At 35.6% G+C, this 21,674-nt stretch overlaps 1 protein-coding gene across 1 annotated transcript in view; it reads right to left on the reverse strand.

The window, feature by feature from the left end:
• Positions 1-266: 266 nt before the first annotated feature.
• Positions 267-21,674, reverse strand: part of LOC140161389 (phosphopentomutase-like) — a 55,819-nt gene continuing 34,411 nt past the window's right edge. Inside the window, exons 5-15 of the mRNA XM_072184902.1 lie at positions 14,140-14,224; positions 12,378-12,485; positions 11,354-11,523; positions 10,184-10,307; positions 8,721-8,979; positions 5,727-5,809; positions 4,761-4,854; positions 3,187-3,316; positions 2,571-2,757; positions 1,250-1,383; positions 267-690 (exon numbers count right to left, since the gene is read on the reverse strand). Of these exons, the coding sequence (XP_072041003.1) occupies positions 588-690; positions 1,250-1,383; positions 2,571-2,757; positions 3,187-3,316; positions 4,761-4,854; positions 5,727-5,809; positions 8,721-8,979; positions 10,184-10,307; positions 11,354-11,523; positions 12,378-12,485; positions 14,140-14,224 (1,477 nt within the window). The 3' untranslated portion in view covers positions 267-587. The remainder of the gene's footprint in view (positions 691-1,249; positions 1,384-2,570; positions 2,758-3,186; positions 3,317-4,760; positions 4,855-5,726; positions 5,810-8,720; positions 8,980-10,183; positions 10,308-11,353; positions 11,524-12,377; positions 12,486-14,139; positions 14,225-21,674) is intronic.

Raw genomic sequence — 21,674 nt, forward strand, 5'->3', positions numbered from 1 at the left:
TCCATGTTTCTTATCACATGTTTCTAATCATATTTTACAGTGTTTCTTATTACATGTTTCTTATTCCATATGTCTTATTCCACGTTTCTAATCCCATTTTACCATATGTCTTATTACACATTTCTTATTCCATGTTTCACATTTTACCACATTTTTTTTACCACATGTTTTTAATTCCATGTTCCTTATATGATTCTTATTCCATGATTCTTATTCCATGTTTTTAATTCCATGTTTCTTATTCCATGTTTCTTAATCTGTGTTTCTTATTCCATGTTTCTTATTTTCCATGTTTCTTATTCCATGTTTTTATCACACTTCAATCATCATACTTCAATCAAGTATTTGTAGTTCAAATTGTGTTGAATTAACTGACAAAACAAAAGGGAACTGGCAGCTTTCAACAGTAATACTTACAGCAGGGTGGTGTATGTTCCATGCAGTCTATCTTGAGAAGGGAATTCAACACAATCTATTATCTGGCTCTCATTTCATATGCACTTGTTCTCTTTGGTAATCTAAATCTGCATATATAGTGATTCTTCGTTTCGGTGGTTTTCATCCTTTCATAGCACATCAGTGGCCTTTCATTTGCCTTTTGGAATGAGTTTGTTCTTCTCAGGTTCTAAGAAGTTGTCAACAAGGGCTTGAACTACTGCATCAAGTTCTTCTTTGATCTTGTCTCTGTCACTGTATAAGTAAATACCAAAATTAAAATGGTTACTTGTCAAATACTGTGAATTAAAAGAAGTAGATCACAAACAAACAACTCATTATTTACTATTTTGTTTAAATCTGATTTCAATTCTTTCCATAAAATAAGATATATTATTACTATAAAAAGAGCCGGTGCACCTATTTTGAAACACAAAATATTGGAATATTCCTCGGTTCCAAAGCACATTTAGATATTTCACAATACCCTCAAACAACTTGACGCGCAGTTATTAACTTCTAATCAACCCATGTTTCAGCCAGCCTATTCTCAACATGAAAACAAAGGGAATCTGTACAACGTAATGTGAGTGTCATTTGATATACAGTAAAACTAAGTATTTCTTGGCCAAATTGAAACATGTGCATTGCGTCCATGTAGCATACTAAGCATGTACGCAATGTAAGGCGCGTGTATACTTTCTTCTGTACCACGCTATATTCGTGTGTGTTTATCGTGGATCCACTAGCGTTTATAGTGTTCCAGTTTGGCCAAGAAATACTTAATTTTACTGTAGTGAGGTGATGCATTTACCTTCTTGATGGATCAGCACACATCTCAGTGTAATACTTAATTTTAGGCTCTGTGCCACTTGTCCTCAGTGTGGCAACACATCCATTCTCAAATGTGAATGTTATCATCTGACTGGATTTACTAACTGGCAACACCTGCAACAAAGGGAAGATAATATTGATATAATAATTGCATTTGTATTTCTATTTAATTCTGGTTTCATACTTTCCTAACACTTGCTGTTTTCCTGCTTTGACAACAATTTTGCTTCACTGTGCAGTCGCATCAAAACCGCTAGTTTTGACCAGCAGCAAGCCGATATATCGATCACTCCACCGCTTTGACCATAGCGGGAGATTGCTAATAGTTGGTAACGGCGCTGCTCTGACGTATGAGAGCGGGAAAACAATTTTTTGGCGGTACAAATAGCAAGATGAAGCGTCATGCTGCTCAGCGGCAAAAAGTATGAAACCAAAATAATTTGGTAGTTCTGATCTACCATAGCAACCATGCAAGGACACCAAAGAAATGGGCTATTTCAGTTGAAATCAATACATCCCCATATGAAATACATGGCCTTAATCTTCCACACAGGGAGTGTGAATTTCAAATGGGTTACCCAAATGGGTGACTCCATTTACACCACCTGTGTGGAAGATTAAGTGGATTTCAACTAGAATAGCCAATCACAAGCTAAAAAGTGTGTCCAAAGTTACACATTTGAAGGAGCAGCAAGGCAATGGCATGCGGCAGGAAGGCAAATTGTCATACTGCCTTGGGTTATTTTAGTCCTGATTATCTACTACAGAAAAGTGATCTCCCTTCAAAAAAGTTAAGATTTTTATTCAATCAGAATGATGTTTGGGTGCATAACTTTTTTTGTAGGTTCAGTTGTTTAACAAAGACAAAGTCTGTATTCTGTTTGTTGACATATGGGGATATGTAATACTTGCTAAATTCAATGTCCAAATCAACTGAAATTTTGAAAATAAGCTTCTTTCATGGATAATCTATTGAACCATCATCATCTCTCAGCTGCGGAGCAGGTGACTATCATAAGCTTGCTCTAACGATTGCGATCTTGGGCTAGTGAGACTATTTGTTTGGCTGCAGCATCCCCTCAGTATCTCCCAGGAGGTGCTGGACATACTGCAAGTACAGTGTCTGTGGCCATCCCAGTTTTCTCTTCCCATATGGTGTAATATAAAGGGCATTCTTTCACAGACTCGTAGTCTGGAAGAGGTGGTATATAATCAAGAAATTTGAGCTGATGAATCATACCCTACAACAAGATTGCTAAAGTCATGAAATATGCCTCTATTTTATACTACCAAGTACTTACTGCCTGCTTATTTGGTTGATTGCTGTCATATCCAGTGTTGAGATCACGAATACCTCTGATCTTATACTGGCCACAAGATGATGGATAGTGGCCATTCTCAAACTTTTGTATTCTCTCAAATATAGAAGTGATAGTGGGTGGGTGCAGGCACAAGAAGTAGGAGTTATTGGAGCAGTGGTAACCATATCTGAAATTAAACGAAGAGGTTTTTCATAATTATGCATGTACAGTTTGATAGTTGTACAGTCATATTTAGTCAGAGTTGGTTTTAAGTGTATGTATCTTTGTGATATATGTGTAATACATTGCGGAGATCAACTTGAACTTAGTGCTACATGTGATGCCAAATTTTGTTCCCACCTTCACTTAAATAAATATTGGGTCCTCATTCATAGCAATCTTAATCAAATATGGAGGCTTTCCTACATGGGTTATGCAGTTTCGTGTCTGGACCTCTGGTGCACACACAATACATTGAGGTTTATAAAGTACTGTTCTATGGAGATTGACATTTACAGGAGAAGCCCTACAGTCACTATAGACTTAAAACCTATGAATGTTCCCATAGTAACCAGCAATAATTAATCATAAGATAGCAACACATTTGTATAGTTACATTTTGTAGATTTCCTGTAATTGCTCTGTACATGTTGTGTTGATGGTTGCTAAGTAGGCCGCCATTTCTGCTACAATCACTGCCGTGGCAACGCCATCCTTGTCTAGCACTTCAATACCACACATGAAACCTAGAAAAGATGGTCAAGAGAATATGGAAATAAATAATCTGTGTCTTGTGCTTACTGCAAAACATTTCAATTTTTGATGGTTAAACTGGTGAAAATTACCTGCTTTGGGTTAATACATGTATCAATTGCAGTGAAATCTCTCCTTCTGCTCACAAAGAAATCACAGAGGATTGTATCAGTCACATAATATTTGAGTCATGGTGTAGGTGCTGAGTTCTGCTGTACATGTACATCATGCTATATCTATCTATGCTAGAGGCTTAGGCCATGGATTTAGATTTAGATTTACGCCCACCATCCGCATGCTTTGAAACCTATCACATGAAATTTTATTATTTAAAAAAAAATCATTATTTAAACAAAACAAGCTTCACAAAAATTGCAAGTTCTGGATCGACAAGCTGCCTGTAAACACTTTATTTATGCAAAAATCAGCACAAAAGGCTTCCCTAGTAGTACTAGATTGTATTCAATTACTGCTATAGCTTTTATCTATGCACTCATGAATGATACCATGTAGGAAGCCTACTAAAAGTACTAATGAATAATGAAAAATGGCCGCATGTGATTTGAAAAAGTGACAGTCGCAAATCTAAAACTTTCATTCTCATGGCCTTACTGTTAAAGTGCTTATTTTCTCACATACAATATCATTGTTACTTTGCTTCTTTTAAAATTCAAAATATTGGGCTTTCCTGTATAAAACATATTCATGTTTTTATTTTTGCGGTAGCTGTGTTAAAGCCATATTATAACATTTGCTGAGGAGAACGCCCTCAAAAAAATTTTAAATTCAGGTTTTTACACGATTGTAATGTACTTTAGTAAACAAAGATTCTCTGCAAAAATCAAGACTTTAGGTGCTGTAGTTTTGTCAAAATCCGCGATTTTGAATAAACGGCCGGAATCAGCATTTTATTATTACGATAGAAATATTAGTCGAACGCGTATGCGATGTCAACACTGTCAACACAGTACTACGTACACGGCGTGCGGCACACACACACACACACGCCAGAGGGTTGTACCATATTACAACCGCCGGCGTGACATGCATTGGCGCTAGTTGTAAATTCTGATTTTCTTTGCTTTACCTCACTTGTTGGGCTCAAAATTAAAAGGGGACATATCTGACAGTAAATGCTAACATTTTATTGAAAATTAATACTAATCTATTTTTAAAGAAATGTTATAATATGGCTTTAAGCAGAAAAGCCAGAAAGTTAATGTTCTGTGAAAATGTCCACTTTTACAGTATTATGTTATCATTGTGGCCCTTGAACATGTTTAAAACAAAGCTGCCAAGAGGTTTCATAGGAGATTTTGCTTTAAACATGTTCAAGGGCCAATGACATATAGGAGGTTTTTTCTGCCCAAACGATGATGTGTTCAACAAAGTAGAGTTCCCCACACATCAAAGCCACTTTTTCTGCATTGGACTTACCTATGGCTTCTTCAAATGCAAAGAGAACAGTTTTTCCATCTTGAGTCAAGTCATTAGCTTTATTAGCCATCCACTTGAATCCTGTCAATGTTTCCTGTAAAATGATAATGATAATCACTATTTAAGGGGGTACTACACCCCTGTGGTAAATTTGTGACTATTTGTGACTATAATAACACACTGGTAGAAAAAGTTATACATATTATTGGGGCAAGGAATCCAATTACTACACTGAAATTGCAGTGACTCAAGACAAGCGGTTCAGTATATATGATAGGAAACGAGGTACATCCAAGGGGTACCTTATTTCTTATCATAAATAACAAACCGCTCGTCTTTGGTCACAGAAATTCCAGTGTAGTAATTGGATTCCTTGCCCCTTATACATAACTTTTGTTACCACTGTCTTATTAGTTTTTGAGACAAATGCAAAAATAGACACAAATTTATCGAGGGGTGTAGTGCCCCCTTAATGGAGATTCAATTCAACATGGTTACAGAGCATTTGACCATATGGTGGCTGGTCAACTCATTTTCTAACATAAGTCAAATTATTTTTTGAACAACAACAGTCTACAAACTTGTGCTTTACATTAGAAACATTAGGAACATTTAAGAATGTAAAGCATATTATGACAGGCAATGCATTATCTAGGGATCTCCATATAAATAGCTATACTGGGATGTGTTGCTGAACTGGGTTCTTTATTTTGGCATTGTGGTATAAGGATGGTCTTTTTTGCCAATTTTTTCAAATGTTCTCAAATTTGTTGGAAGTTGGCCCAATTTATGAGCAGCTTGGGCCAAAATTTCCCAAAACATGCAAAATAATATGCCCATCTATGACACTCCAACCCAAGCTTAAGGAGGCATAATCAAATAACACATTTTTTATCCAATGCAACAGTATACAGAAGTGTTCTGGTTTTTAATTGTATACAAAATGTCCATTCCAGAATAACCTACTTCAAAGTGAAATCCCTCTTTCTTTCCAATGGCTTGTAGAATCTTGGATGACACTGTGCTTGCTACCATATATACATCATCACCTAAAAAAGGAAAAAAACAAGAAATTACATAAAAATGTTGATAAAATTTGAGATGAAAATGTTTAGGAAAACAAAATCCAGATTACCATTATTTTTTCAAACACCAAAATATATTCATACCTCCATACAGGGTACATTGTTATATTGTGGTTTCTTCTCTCTTCCTTCTCCTTCTATCAAACAAATCATTTTATCAAGGCTAGCACTAAAACTACAAAGGCCCCAGGCCCATTATGTGGTACACTTATGAACCCTACTCTGCACACCAATATTCAACAAATTCTTCCAAGATACCCTTGATAAAGGGGAGATTCCACATCAGTGGTGTGAAGCCAACATCAGTGCAATCTACAAAAAGGGTGAGAAATCAAAGCCTGAAAATTACAGGCCTGTCTCATTGACCAGCGTTCCGTGCAAGGTCATGGAACACATCATCCATTCTCACGTAATGGGCCACTCAGAACAGAATGGTATTCTTGTCGACAAGCAGCATGTATTCCATGCAAAACACTCCACAGAAACTCGACTAATCCTGACTAAGAACTCGACAAGGTGCCACATCAATGCCTTGTCAAGAAACTTGAGCATTATGACATCAGGGATGACATTCACAGATAGGTACCACACTTTCTTACCAGATGCACACAGATAATGGTCTATGAAGAGAACAGCTTCAGAGCCAAAAAATGTGACTTTGTGGGTACCTCAAGGCACAGTCACTGGACCACTGTGGTTCTCTCTCTTCATCAACGACTTGCCTGCAAATCTCACCAGTATGGCAAGGTTGCTTGCAGATGATTGTGTACTTTATACATGTAGCAATTTACCTGAGGAGTTGACATTTTTGCAAGATGACCTGACAAAACTTCCGGAGTGGCAAGACAAATGGGGCATGAAGTTCAACCTTGGCAAGTGCTCTGTAATGCAGATCACCCTGAAGAAAGACAGACCAAAGATGAGCTACTCCTTCTTTGGGGAAGAACTCCAAGAAGTAACAAGTCATCCGTATCTAGGTGTCCAAATTAACAACCGCCTTCAATGGAAGGGTCATATCAAAATGGCAGTCTCCAAGGTAAGCATTATCTTGGGCTTTCTCAAGAGAAACATCTTATTTGCATCACAGGAAACCAAAGTAGCAGTCTACCCATCCTGTGTATGCATGGGATCCATACAAGAGTAGACAAGATACTTCTGGAAGGAAGCCAGCGGAAAGCAACCAGATTCTACTTAAATGACTAAGAGCAGCACAGCAGTGTAACAAAAATGCTGGAGAAGCTAGAGTGGGAGACTTAAGAAGACTGACGCAGAACCAACAGACTGACCATGATGTACAAAATCATGAGTGACTTAGTCGCAATCGACAGGGAGGACATGATCACCATGTCAACGGAAACCAGAATTAGGTGTAGTCACCATCTCAAAATCCTCAAGATACAAGGAACAAAGGACATCTACATGAACTCCTTCCTCCCTCGCACTGTGACAGACTGGGACAATCTACATGGTGACATCACTTCAGCATCCCTTCCTCCTTGTCGGCAGCCCTGTTCAACTTCCTTCGTAAGTTTAGTTACCCTTTTGATCTTACATACATGTATTTACTGTATCATTGTTGTTATCTGTATCATTTTTGTTTCTGTATTATTAACTGTATCATTTTTGTTATTAACTGTATCATTTTTGTTTCTGTATCATTTTTGTTTATTGATATGCATGCAATTTACAAAAGTGCAATTTATACAGTTTTTCTTGGTATTTTAAGTGCTTTGTAATTTAAGATTAAGGAAATTTTATTTTTAATATTTGTATATTTTTTATAACTTTGTATTTTAATATGTAAAGAGGGCCCCAGTGGAAAGCAGTGCTTTGTTCACTGATCTGGGCTACCCTCTATAAAGATGCCGTTAATAAAATAATAATAAATAATTTGTTTCAGGATTTCTAAATAAGTGGCAATCCTGCGACCCTAGTAGGTGTTAAAACGTCCCAATCAATAAAGAGGAAGCATGGAGAAGAAGACTCCTACCCTACTTACTCGCCAATGAAGAAGGCAACCATCGGATTTCACAGAAAGATATTCAAGACAGGTGCAAAAAAGTTGAATAACATCACCTATGAAGACGACCTCTTTGTAAAGCCAGGGAGAGCTGACACCAGCAGTCAATGCTTCAATTGCAGACAAAACAGCTTGCAGTGAAATACTCCTTTGGGGAGAAGTTATTGATCAGGTTTGTATTCTTAACTATTTCTTTAATTCTCAACCAATTTCAACAAATGAGGTCTTAAATCAGAGCTAGAGTACAGGTATTGGCTGCTTGTTTTTTAATTTTGACATATTAGTCTTTATTTAGGATATACAAGTATGAACATAACTAGTACCTTAATTCTTTTGCGCACTTTAGCACTCAAAAGTACCAAAATCCAGTATGTCGAATAGTATAGGGCTCTCTACAAACATGCGGGTACTATAACCGTATTTGTGTGCAAAAAGGCCCTCTAATTTAACCTACATTTCTTAGAACATTTTTTTCAAAGGCAATCAGGAGCCTGGGGATCAGGAGATTTCTTTGATGCATAACTGTTTAAATTACCATTTGTTTTTCAGTTGCGATAGACATTGCGTTTTCGGTTTGCCACAGCAATTTTCATTCAATTCTCAACAGCAATTTTTGTTCTTAGCTGTACTTTTCCGCTCAAGTGATTACAGCTTTGTTTGGAGCTTTTGTTCTTCTTCTCAACCATAAATTTTACCATGTCGTAAGACATCAGACTACATACTGGCCTAAAATCTGATTAAATTAAATCCCTCTTACTCTCCCTACCATTGTAATTCAGCTCCTTCTCTTTATAACAAACGAAGAGCCAACATCCCAGTAGGACCAAGGACAGAGCCTTGGGGAACTCTACTTACCATTGTAATTCTGCTCCTTCTCTTTATAACAAAAGAAGAGCCACCATCCCAGTAGTGCACCGACCTCATTCCCACTGAATATCTTCCATGACCCATCCTTCTGTTTCTCAGCCAGGGCAAATCTATCAGCATCGGGATCGTTTGCTAAGATCACTGTACTGTTGTTTTCATCTGCAGTTTTCTGAGCCAAATCAAGGGCTGATTTGCCTTCTTCAGGATTTGGATATTTTACTGTAGGGAACTCTGGATCTGGTTCAACCTAGGCATGGTATGTAAAAAACAGAGAGAAACTGTCAAAATAACATACTTATCATATTTTTGAAATGAATTTATTATGTGTGTGTTTAGGAACATTAACTAACAAACTATTTCCAGTGGTGTTTATTTCCTTTGGGAGATGGGGTTGGAAAAAAATGTCTTGAAGTACAGTGAATCCAGTACCTTTTGGCAACAGAATAAGTTTATGGTACAAATTGCTCAAGAAATTTTGCAATATTGAAGCTAAAATTATGAAATATGGTGCAAAAGTGGAACAAATTTGTGTAAAAAAGGTAAAAAATTGCACTTTTTAGGCTAAAATGGTCAAATACAAGGTTAATTTGGTCAGAAACCCACATACAGGAATCAACATTGAGGGATGATTGTATGGGCCATCCCCATTATCAAAATATTGGGGATTCAACCCCCCCCCACACACACACACACCCCACACAAACACCGAGATCTATCTGCCATATTGGTTTGTCAGGCATAGAGACCAAAATAGTGTACCTCTAGCATATATTGGCCAAGTCATATGTTTAGAGAATGTTAGCATGTTTACAAAAACATCTTGTAACTTACAATCAGCCACTATCAGCAAGCTAAAATTAGTTTAGTTAGTGGGAAATGTCCACATGTTTATCAAAAAGAAGATATATGATTACAGTTTGTTAAACAAGTGTCATACACAATTTATTGGTTGATAACTTGCAGTGTTCAAAACCATTTATTAGCCAATTTAAGGCTCATTTGCATCATGTTTGTGCAGTTGAAAACAAGTTTAATCTTGTTGAAAAAGTTTAATTTGATAAATTAGCAATTTTAACCTTATATAGCTCAGGTGGTCTAAAAGTCAGGATCGCCATCTCCCCACCCACTACCCTAATGGGACAGTCAGGGGTTAACATCATATTCTTGATTCTGACTCTTAGCTCTGTGTACAGATATGGCTCTCTGAACATGGCACTGGTGGATTAACATCCCCTCCAAAAGACAGAGTACTCTCATGGTTCATTTACTGATAATATAGATCACTTGCCAGACTTCATCCTCAAATCCAATACCCCACACAAGTTGGCCACACTGGGGATTGAACCCAGGACCTCACGCACCATGCACCACACTCTCCCAAATGGGATTAAGATGACAATATAAGAAAATCATGCCACAATGAGATGATTTAATTTCTTGCAATCAATTACCTGTTCTTTCACCAAGACCAGAGGTGGTAGACCAAATGCTTCCACAGCCATCTGGACAAACCTTGTCCCTACACCATGCATGGCTGTATAGGTGAACCGCAACTTGGTACTCTGATTTATAGATCTGTAACAACAAAACATGCAACAAATACATAGCATCAGCCTCCAATGGTAAATGTTGCCTGCCTCTTATCTCTCTCCACAGGGATGCCGACTGCAGATAACAAGTTTCGCATTTTTTGTAAAAATTCAAAAAAATTCAGAATTATAAATTTTCATGACCATATTTGGAATCAGCATGAAAAATGCATTAAAATGAGTATAAACAAGCATAGTATTAGTTCAGTGGTTCTTAAGATAGTTCTTGATATTTTGAGAAATATGTCAAACTGCGGATTTGCTTTTCAGCCATATTGAGTTTCTCTGCTTCAGTGAACTCCCAATTACCATACATGTGCACATGTCAAAACCATTGATTACACTAGCTTCCAGAGAAACACTGCACTCTCTTGATCTGATTATTGCATGCACCCTTTTAATGAACGACATGCGCATGGTTTTAATGAGTGCCAAACTGCACTGATCGCTTCTTTAACGCAAATCAGCCAATCAGATTATCGGTCTGTTGTTCTGCTTGTCAGACGATTGAATTAGCCAATCAGAATATCATTTTTGTGTCTATGCTGTGTAACGCTCTCAAAATGTAGACAAGTGCCGTTCTTCTCTGCCAGGAAGTGTAATAACATTTAAAACCAATAAAATAGTGAATATATATGAGACCAGTATTTTAACTATATTTTTGTGTTTCTGTAAACTCTGCCCGAGTCAACTCTCTATTACCCAGGGATGTAAGTAGGCCTGAAGAAAAAGCCCTGAAAATTTGGAAAAAAAAATATGAAAAAAGGGTGTGAATTTGGGCTAAAAAGCCCCAAAATGGGCTGAAAATAAATAAAAGTGCAGAAATTTGGACACAAAAAATCTTGAATTCTAGATTAATCCTGAAAACTTGCATCCCTGATTACCATGTGCACGTACCTTGTTCATTGGCCAATCATGTGTCATATCAGCATAACTTAAACATATAAATTTTTTTTTTAAATTTTTGTTGATATTTATACAATGACTTAATCACCAATCCTAAATTTAGCCTGTTCTACGATCACCACTCACCTATGTAGGCACTTCTTTTGCAGGTCATTGGTATACACCTTTTCTACTTCTTCCAGGAGATCTCTCTTCAGAGGACTTGACTCTACAATGGATGTATCCCAAGAATTAGGCCATGGCTCTAGGTTCTGATTGATGTGATTTGCTATACCTTTGTCATGAGGCGGGATTATCTGTTGCAAAAGATAAAAGAACAATTTATAATATCAGACTGGAATAAAAAGACTAGTTTGCATCTGACGTAATCTGTCAATCAAACGTAGAAACAATTTGTTTACGATTTGTTGTGATTCCTTTTCTCCGATGAAGGCCCAGGTGAATCAACCTTCCTTTTACGCACTACTAAATTAGTCTTTCAATTCAGTCTGCGATTATAGTGTTTATTTGGTTATGAGCCGTTTGTCTACTGTGCCCCATTCATACTACAAATGTACTGTCTTGTAGAAGTGCGATTAACTCAGTAGTCAGGGGTCTCGAAAATACCAACTTGCAACTTTACGCTCATTTTGTGGGAGCAGGTCATATACCTAATGGCGCACTTGGGCTCCCTTGTCTTGGGGTAAATTTCATGTGCAAATAGAGAGCTCCCTCCTCTGAAATTCCAACAAGAATTAAGGCTCCGTGGCCTTATTTGCTGGTGAGAATTTTACGGGAGGGCACTTTTAGGTTGTGCCTGAAATTGTCAAGGGAGCCCATAGCGCCATTAGGCAAACCTTCAGTATTTTATCTGACTTTTTTGATTGAAGGGTGTTTTGTACACAATCTCTTCTTGGTAGCTGTATTTAAAGTATGCTGGTAATATTGATAATATCAGGTGACATGATGTATACTACAATTGAAGACCAAATTAAAAAGACTAGTTTGCGCTGATGTCAGGGCAATGGTGCTACGTGATTGGTTGCTGACCTGCGCATTGACAGGATGCAAAGTAGTCTTTTTAATTGGTCTTCAATTATATTACCACCATATTTGTTTGTTTTCTTCCATTGTTACTGTTTAGTAGAGAGTAGAAGATTCCTTTTCTTACCTGTGCACCATTTCCCCAGTATACTTTGTATCCATTATCGCCTTTTGGATTATGAGATGATGTTACCATGACTCCTGCTGCACATCCATACTTCTTTATAGTATATGGCTTAAATAAGAGACAAAATAGTAAAACTTATTAATATGCTGTAGATATATATGTTATGTTAACAATGTTATCTGCCGGAGATGTTTGAAATGGGCTGGGCATATCTTCAGGATGCCTCAACATTGGCCTTGGACATATGGGGTATCAAAATGCACCTAAATAAACCATCATTTTTCTGTGTTCAAATATTATGAATATGACAAACAGATTTGAAGGTATAGGCATATGTAATAAATTTGAATTTATTGTACTGACACGACACAACTGTACTGATATGACAAGAGTAAGTATGGTTTCCATTAGTAGACTTTGCAGTGAGCAATCACATATGTAATGAATTCTCTAAACACTAATCAACCACAGACCCGGGCCACAGACCATACAGGTACCATTCATGCAGGAGCATTTAAAAATGGCTATTATGTTGAGTATGTGCATTCACTCTGGAGACAAAATTGGGGAAGATATGAGCCATTTAAAGCAACTTGCTAAACCATTGCAGTTTCACATTTTGTATATATTCCTGTTTATCTACTATTTAATACAATTTCACAGTATGGTCATCATTCTTTATGCACTGTTCATAAGTTGCATCATAACCTTACCACAATGGTGTTGGGACTATATTTGAATCTTACCACAATGGTGTTGGGACTATATTTGAATCTTACCACAAATGGTGTTGGGACTATATTTGAATCTTACCACAATGGTGTTGGGACTATATTTGAATCTTACCACAAATGGTGTTGGGACTATATTTGAATCTTACCACAAATGGTGTTGGGACTATATTTGAATCTTACCACAAATGGTGTTGGGACTGTATTTGAATCTTACCACAAATGGTGTTGGGACTATATTTGAATCTTACCACAAATGGTGTTGGGACTATATTTGAATCTTACCACAATGGTGTTGGGACTATATTTGAATCTTACCACAAATGGTGTTGGGACTATATTTGAATCTTACCACAAATGGTGTTGGGACTATATTTGAATCTTACCACAAATGGTGTTGGGACTATATTTGAATCTTACCACAATGGTGTTGTGACTATATTTGAATCTTACCACAATGGTGTTGGGACTATATTTGAATCTTACCACAATGGTGTTGGGACTATATTTGAATCTTCAATTTGAATATCAAGTACAGGCATCTATTTGCCATTTCAGTATCACATTTCATATATTCTTGTTTATCTACTATTTAATATAATTTGACATTATGGTCATCATTTATGCAATGTTCATAAGTTGTATCATAATCTTACTACAAATGGTGTTGGGACTATACATGTATTTCATCATTCTTTATGCACTGTTCATAAGTTGTATTATAATCTTACCACAAATGGTGTTGGGACTATATTTGAATCTTACCACAATGGTGTTGGGACTATATTTGAATCTTACCACAATGGTATTGGGACTATATTTGAATCTTACCACAATGGTATTGGGACTATATTTGAATCTTACCACAATGGTGTTGGGACTATATTTGAATCTTACCACAATGGTGTTGGGACTATATTTGAATCTTACCACAATGGTGTTGGGACTATATTTGAATCTTACCACAAATGGTGTTGGGACTATATTTGAATCTTACCACAAATGGTGTTGGGACTATATTTGAATCTTACCACAAATGGTGTTGGGACTATATTTGAAAACAGGAAGACTGGTACACCTGCATGAAGCATCACAGCACTTGTAAGAGCTGCAAATCTGAAACGACAAAAAAGAAAATAAAAAAACATAAACAAAAAAAGTTAAAATTACCTGAAGCGTACATAAAAAAGATTTTCAAAATTAACCTTCACTTAGGCTGTAAGGTTCATGAACTGCTACTAAGCTGTTGCCATGTTCAAAATAACATTGAACATTGAAATAAAAACAATGAAAACATTGGATACATTGATTACTTGTGGCCCGCTCTAACCTAATGAGCACAGGGTAGACAAAATGACTTTTTGAGATATATCATATTTTGAAAATTTTCTTCAAAGCTTTAGAATAATACCAATCATGTATGAGTCACTTTTAGTGGTGATATATGCTATGATTTCAGTGATTTGGTTGTAATTTTGTCCCCTCTATTAATCAAGAAAGTATGAAATGTTAGAAAATTACTATTTAATACCCTTTTCATGTCAAGAATGTTGACAATGTTGTTAATTGTAAAAGATTGAAAACATTAATAAGTTAATGTTGGAAAAATATTGATATTTTTCAATATACCGTATTGTTTGTAATAAACGCTCCCCCTCTAATAAACGCCCCCCTCCAATTTTTCACAAATGCGAACATTTCCATGACATATCATGTAGATAAGCTTAAAACTTGCATCAGTCATGTCAGTCACGATCGCTAAATTGAATGGACAAAACCTATTATGACTCAACTCCCAACCATTTCATTGCCTAATTATGGTAGAATGTCACTAATTCCATGCACTTACAGGTGTAATTTTGTTGTATTCCCCACAAAAATATCATTTTCCGTGGGCGCCGCCATCATGTATAGTGTAAATCCCTCCTTTTAATAGGAGCACCATCGGGATATTGAACATGATTGTTAGGCTTTTTTCACTGACAATTCACTTCCAATAAACGCCCCCCTTTTGGAAAAATGCAACGCCCCCGGGCGTTTATTACAAACAATACGGTATTGAAATAATGGCAACACCTTAACTGCTACCTTATCTATTGTGCCGAGTGTGCATGAAGCCTACATGCCGTCTGCTTTATAGTGCCAGAAGTGGGTAAGTGAAATAGCTGCCTTGTGTAGCTGTCATGTGTTAGATGAGTACAATAAACTTTGGGGAAATTGTCAAATGTTCACAGGGCAGCTATTGCACTTACCAACCTCTGTGACTGCTTAGTGCCAGAAGTAAATAAGGTGAAATAGCTGCCATGAGTTAGATGAGTACAAATTGCCAAATGTTCACAGGGGACAGCTATTTGCACTTACCCCCTTCTGGCACTAAGCAGTCACCAATAAGATCATGTTTACACAAACTGATATCATAATACACCTCAAGCAGAATAATGTACTTTGAACATGAATCAGATTTTTAAAAAGATATTTAAGAACCATTCATAACCTCATTAATAAACGCGATGCGTGCGATCCAATCATATTTTATTATTTGTGAAAACGCTAACGCAAATCGAGGTCATTAATATCTCACAATTGACCGCAAAATGCGTAATTCTTCCAATGTCGCACACAATTGACTTCTGCGTGCGCCGTGACAGCGTCCAACGAACTGCGCGCGCTGTCTGCCGTATTTGGATTGCGCGCTACCATATTTGCACAGATTCTGATACGCACTTTTGTTATTGGTCATTTTGTTTTAGCCTGATCGATTTTGGGCTGCGCCCCTCGGGATATTCCTCGGTTCCAAAGGCAAAATGTTTAGATTTTTCACAATGCCCTCCAAATAACCGATGCAAAGTTATTAACCTCTAATTATTGAACACCATACATACTCCCCATTTTTTTTACTAATTCAATGATATGCATATCTCATATGGTGAACAGTATTTCAGATTTGCAATTCTAATAAATAAAAACACAAACCTCAATAAAAACAAACCACAGCTGCAAAATGCAAATGCATTTGATTTGTGCATTTTTTGCCCATCTATTTTTCGCATACAAAAACATGTTGAACACTGTTTACATGTTGTCTTTCCAAATTTCCCTTTTCAAAAACTATTCTTATCAACAAAAAAAAAACCTTTCTGACTAAGTAAAATGGATCACAAAAAGTCAATTTCTTATTTTGGACTCATTTTCAGTTTAAAAGATACCTGGATTGAAACTTTCTAAACTGCTATATCTATTGCATCTACATTTATTATACAGACCGCAATAGAATTACGGTACCAGTTATGTTCACCCCCATTATGCTATATCCTAAACAAAGACAAATATAACTTTAGATTTTGCATATTCCTTTGGATTTTGTATCATTATGTCTTTATTTCTTGACCGATTTCAATGAATGAGGTCTTAATCTGAGCTAAAGGGTACCAGTAATGGCTGATTTTAATTTTGACACCTGTTTTTGTTTAGGTGAAAATAACTGGTACCTTAATTCTTTGCTGTCTGTATAGTTCAAGCTGATCTGGAATAAGCCGATTCTGATTGTCAAATGCAACCCAATATACTACTATAATAATAATTATACAAAAATGTGTCAACAACAATGATAGTATGCAACTTTGCAACAATTAAAGTCAATCAACCACAACATAAAGTTATGCTATACCAATTTTCTAGCTCAATTGGGTGACTTTTAAAAAAAATTCTAGAGATTTTTGACTATTTCCTGTCTCAAATGGGTGACTATTTAATATTGGCTACAGCGACTTTCAGTAGTTTCCAACCCTAAATATAAATCAATGTGTAAGACAAAATTGTGTGACTTTTCAGTGATTTGTTTACAACATTAGGTGATTGTAATAGTATTGTTTGTGTTACAATCCAGCTGGGGTCTGGTGGTGGGATCTCACCATGCAGCTTGTCTGTATTACTTGGCAATGGTGGTTTCTTGGTTCATCATAAATAGCCATGTATCTCCATCCTAGTACACTCTTTTGAGGAGCTGTGTTAGCTACTAAAACTGGGATGCTGCTGTCTGTCTGAAAATCTAGATATTTTTATACATTTTTGTTGTTCATCCATCCATGTATTCATTAGATAAAACTACCAAATACTCATCTGTTTTTTAAAATCAAAAAAAGAAGCAGTGATTTACAGTGTGCTACACACCAGCAGAGCCCCTATGTTGTTCTACAATCCCGGAAAAAAATGTGTTCGAACACCCACTGTAATTCCCATGTTCATCTTAGTATAGTGCGCACGCTATATGAGTCACTGGAAACTAAGATTTATAATAGAGTTCTCTCAATGTTCATCTTAAGCATATCCCCTCCCCTTTCCCCACCAATCAATGTTGGGAGAAGATATGTGAAGATAAGCATATTGGGTATGCCAACATTGTATGGGGGTAGAAGGGGGACTATTTCCAATAAGGCCTTTAAAGTGTTCGAACAATATTTTCTGAGATTGTCTGAGGAATTCTAAAATCAGTGTTTGCTTTTTCACATTTGGGATCATAACTTCAGATCCAGTAGAGCGATTTAAATGAAACTTGGACATGTTAGTTTATATATAATAAGGTACACATGCAATAAATAATATTACATTACATCCACAAATATTTCAGGGATCGGTCACTTTAAACATATATTTTCATCAAATTTTGAATAATTTAAGTCGAATAAGGCGTAAAATACCTGATACATATCCCCAAACAGTTTAAAACATAGCAATTTGAATAGCTAAAAAGTTGACAATGTTTTTGGACAATCATGGACCATCTTTTATATTTGCTATAACACTAAGGGCACCGTCAATCAAACATCACATGGATGTGGGGTGCAAATTTGTCAATGCTATCTGCAGTAGATAGCAAAATAATGCAACGACATCTACCACCCTATGTCCAATGCATTGCCAAACTTCTCCTTCCAAACCAGTAATTCCTGACCCCACGAAAGTAAACTTCAAAGATTTCAAGCAAAAAAAAAAAAAAAGAAGTCATTAAAGACCCCCCCACAAAAAAATAATAATAAAAGATATAAGAAACAAAGAAACGAAACCAAAACAAAATAGGAAAGAAAATGCCAAAATTAAATAAAAGAAGATAAAAAAAAAAATCTAAGTAAAAGGAAAATAATGCATTAAAAAAGAAGGAAGAATAAAAAGTGCAAATGTCACTTGCTGTTCAATATGTTTCAAGTTCAAGTCCAATTTCACATTAAAAGACACATGCGCAATGTATATGACACATAAATCAATAATATTTTAACTAACATGGTCAATGATTGGTATGCAAGTTCAGGGTTATTTCATGATTGTCATTATTTTTGATCGAAAAAAAAAGAAAATATAAAAATTCATAAATGTTGTTTTTCAGTTAAACAAACACCGATCATTATGAGCATTATAGATAATGACTTTTATTATTAGGCCTATGCAATCTCAAATTGGCACATTTCATTAAACATGATTTGAGTTGTCTCTTCAGTGGGTATAACTGTGTACACTGAAAGTGTGAAAGCCTATTCATGGTAAAGGTAAATCATTGCACATCTCCCCATTGAAAACACACATTATGCACGGTTGACCACAAAACATAAAGAATAATAGGATTTACTTTTCTATTATATGGTGAATCGTTGGAAATGCGTGCTTGTCTATGTGTGTAAATCGTTATGATTCACCATTTGACCATCCTAACCATGGTGTATTTAAAATGTTGAATGAACACAATTTCACACATTAGGCTGATTTTCTTAAATGTTGGTCAAGTAATGTTTTTAAAAACAATAAATGTGCATAGCCTGTGCGTATCTCTCCCTTCTTATCACTAGCTCTCTCTCTAGTCCCCCCCCTCCGATTTATCACACAGTGGTAAATTTGTGACATTTAAATACATAACATTAAATTTACGAGTAATGTCTGTTTTTAGCTGAATATAAAATTTTAACACCTTCTCTAAATTAATTATACCACATGTACATATGCTCAATAAACATGGCACATAAATAATTTAGGCCTGTATTTGTGTGTACAATACGCTATGTTAAATCTATACTAACGGAACGCTATCAAAATATTCATTGATTTCCTCCATATTTTGTGGGATGATAGCAAATTATGTTTCTAACATGTGTGCCAAATTGCATTAAAATCGATGGCGTAACTGCAGAGTTACAGGGTGATTTAAAATGAACTGTACCCAACTTCAAAAATTAAAATTAAATACTTACCGACATTTAAATAATTTGTGTTTGTAAGCTGTAACAGGATAGTATGTTTCCTATTATTGGTGAAAACATCATGTATTTATCTCTAATGGTTTTGAAGAAAATGCATTCTTAGAAAACACACCAAAAACGATGTTGCACACGGGTGAGTATTTTATTCAAACTATCTGTTCTACAGCATTTTGCTCACTCAACTGCCCTCAGACACTTTTAGTTCAACATAAATTGCGCTTGTTTATTTAACAATGAAAATATGATGCATTGATAAATAAATACAATTAAAATTTTAAATACTTACCAACATTTAAATAATTTTATATTACAAGCTGTAATAAGATAGTAGGTCATGTTTCCTATTATTGGTGAAAAAATCAGGTCTCAATTACGAGTGTATGGATATTGCACCAACACCATTTCTATTTGAATTCAAATTTCCCTCTACAATTTCAAGTCAACGGGTCCTTTGTTCTACATGTATTATTTAACATGTAATGTTTGCAAACCTGACATTGTAATTGAATATCAATATTATTGATTTAATAATGCGAAATAACATTTGTCTTGGTTTTGCTCTACATGTACGTAGTCATGGTAGTTGTATTTTGTTACTGCGCGGTATACAGAACACGGATAAACTTAGTCCCGTGTGTTGGTCTAAAAATGGGATGATAACTTGAAAATGCAATATCTTCTGACTAAAACCACTTATTATCAAAATTCAAAATTTCTACTACAAAACACTTGTCACTGCCTTCTATGATAGTTTTTTGATATGTACAATCTCCGCAAATATATAAAAAATATTGGGTGAAGTTGGGTACAGTTCATTTTAAATCACCCTGTATTGTCCAAAAACTAAACTCAGATATATATATATATTAGACTTTATTTCAACACGGAAAGCCCAATTCAACAAAAGTTGTTCTTCCTTGGGGCCGTGCATAAACAAACATACAATGTACAAAATAACAAATAATTACAAAAGCTTATTATCTAGACTTAAACATATTACAAACTCAAAATTATTAATTGTCAAGCCAAAATGATACTTATGGTTACATACATACCATGCTTACAGGCATGGCTTTATGATTTTTAAGATTATTTTGAAAGTATACAATGTTGGAGAGTTTTGGATATTATTTTCTAGTTCATTCCAGCTTACAGCACCTCTATATGACAGACTGCGCTTTTTGTACTCTGTTCTTGGCAGGGGAATAGTTACATTGCTTTGGCTTTGACGAAAATTATAGGTATTGTTTACATGACTGAAAATATGACTCAAATAAGGAGGTGCAAGATGATTTAAGATTTTGTAGGTTAAAATTAAACAATTTGAGTTTTGTCTGTCAATTAATGGTTTCCAATTAAGTTCAGCACGGACATCTATGCTAGGTGTGTCCCATTGTGCACCACAGATAGTTCTTGCAGCCCTGTTTTGAATAACTTGAAGTTTCTTTGAAACAGTAACACCACAATTTCCCCATACAACATTACAATAATCTAAGTGCGGCAGAACAATAGCATTATACACAGTACATAAAATATCCTTAGGGAGACTATTTGCCCTGCATTGTTTGAGCATGAACATACCTTTTAGACTTTTTTACGTACATTATTGATTTGCTCATTCCAAGTTAATGTGTCATCAATAATTACACCCAGATGTTTACATTTATTAACTTTCTTTATAGTTACACCATTTATGTTGATAGATAATTCATTAACACTGTTCTTAATTGTATTGAGTCTTTGTCTAGATCCTATTAGCATAAATTCAGTTTTATCAGTATTCAGACTAAGTTTATTACTTTGTAACCAATTATTTATAATTTTTAAATCATTATTAATACATTCCGTGATATCATTTGACGAGTTAGAGGCATAGTACAACACAGTATCATCTGCATACATATTAACTTTACAATGAGAAACATAATTTGGTAAATCATTTATATAAATGAGAAAAGCGAGTGGTCCGTCAATTGAGCCCTGGGGCATTCCACAAACAGTTTCTTTAAAGTCTGAGAGAGTCCCATTTACAGATGTACATTGGGTGCGACCAGAAAGATAACTAGTAAACCACTTAATACAATATTCACCTACTTTATACATTTTAAGCTTACTCAAGAAGATATTATGGTCTACGGTGTCAAATGCTTTCTTCAGATCCAGCAGACATAATCCAATTAAATTACCTTTATCAATTTCATTATACCAGTCCTCCGTGATGTTTATAAGCAGTGTTCGAAATAAGCACTTATCCTCTTGTCCTCTTGTCCAAAAATTACTGGGGACAACCATATTTAACTGTGTACTTATCCCCTGGACAA

Source organism: Amphiura filiformis, chromosome 9, assembly GCF_039555335.1.
Source record: "Amphiura filiformis chromosome 9, Afil_fr2py, whole genome shotgun sequence".
Taxonomy (NCBI): domain Eukaryota; kingdom Metazoa; phylum Echinodermata; class Ophiuroidea; order Amphilepidida; family Amphiuridae; genus Amphiura; species Amphiura filiformis.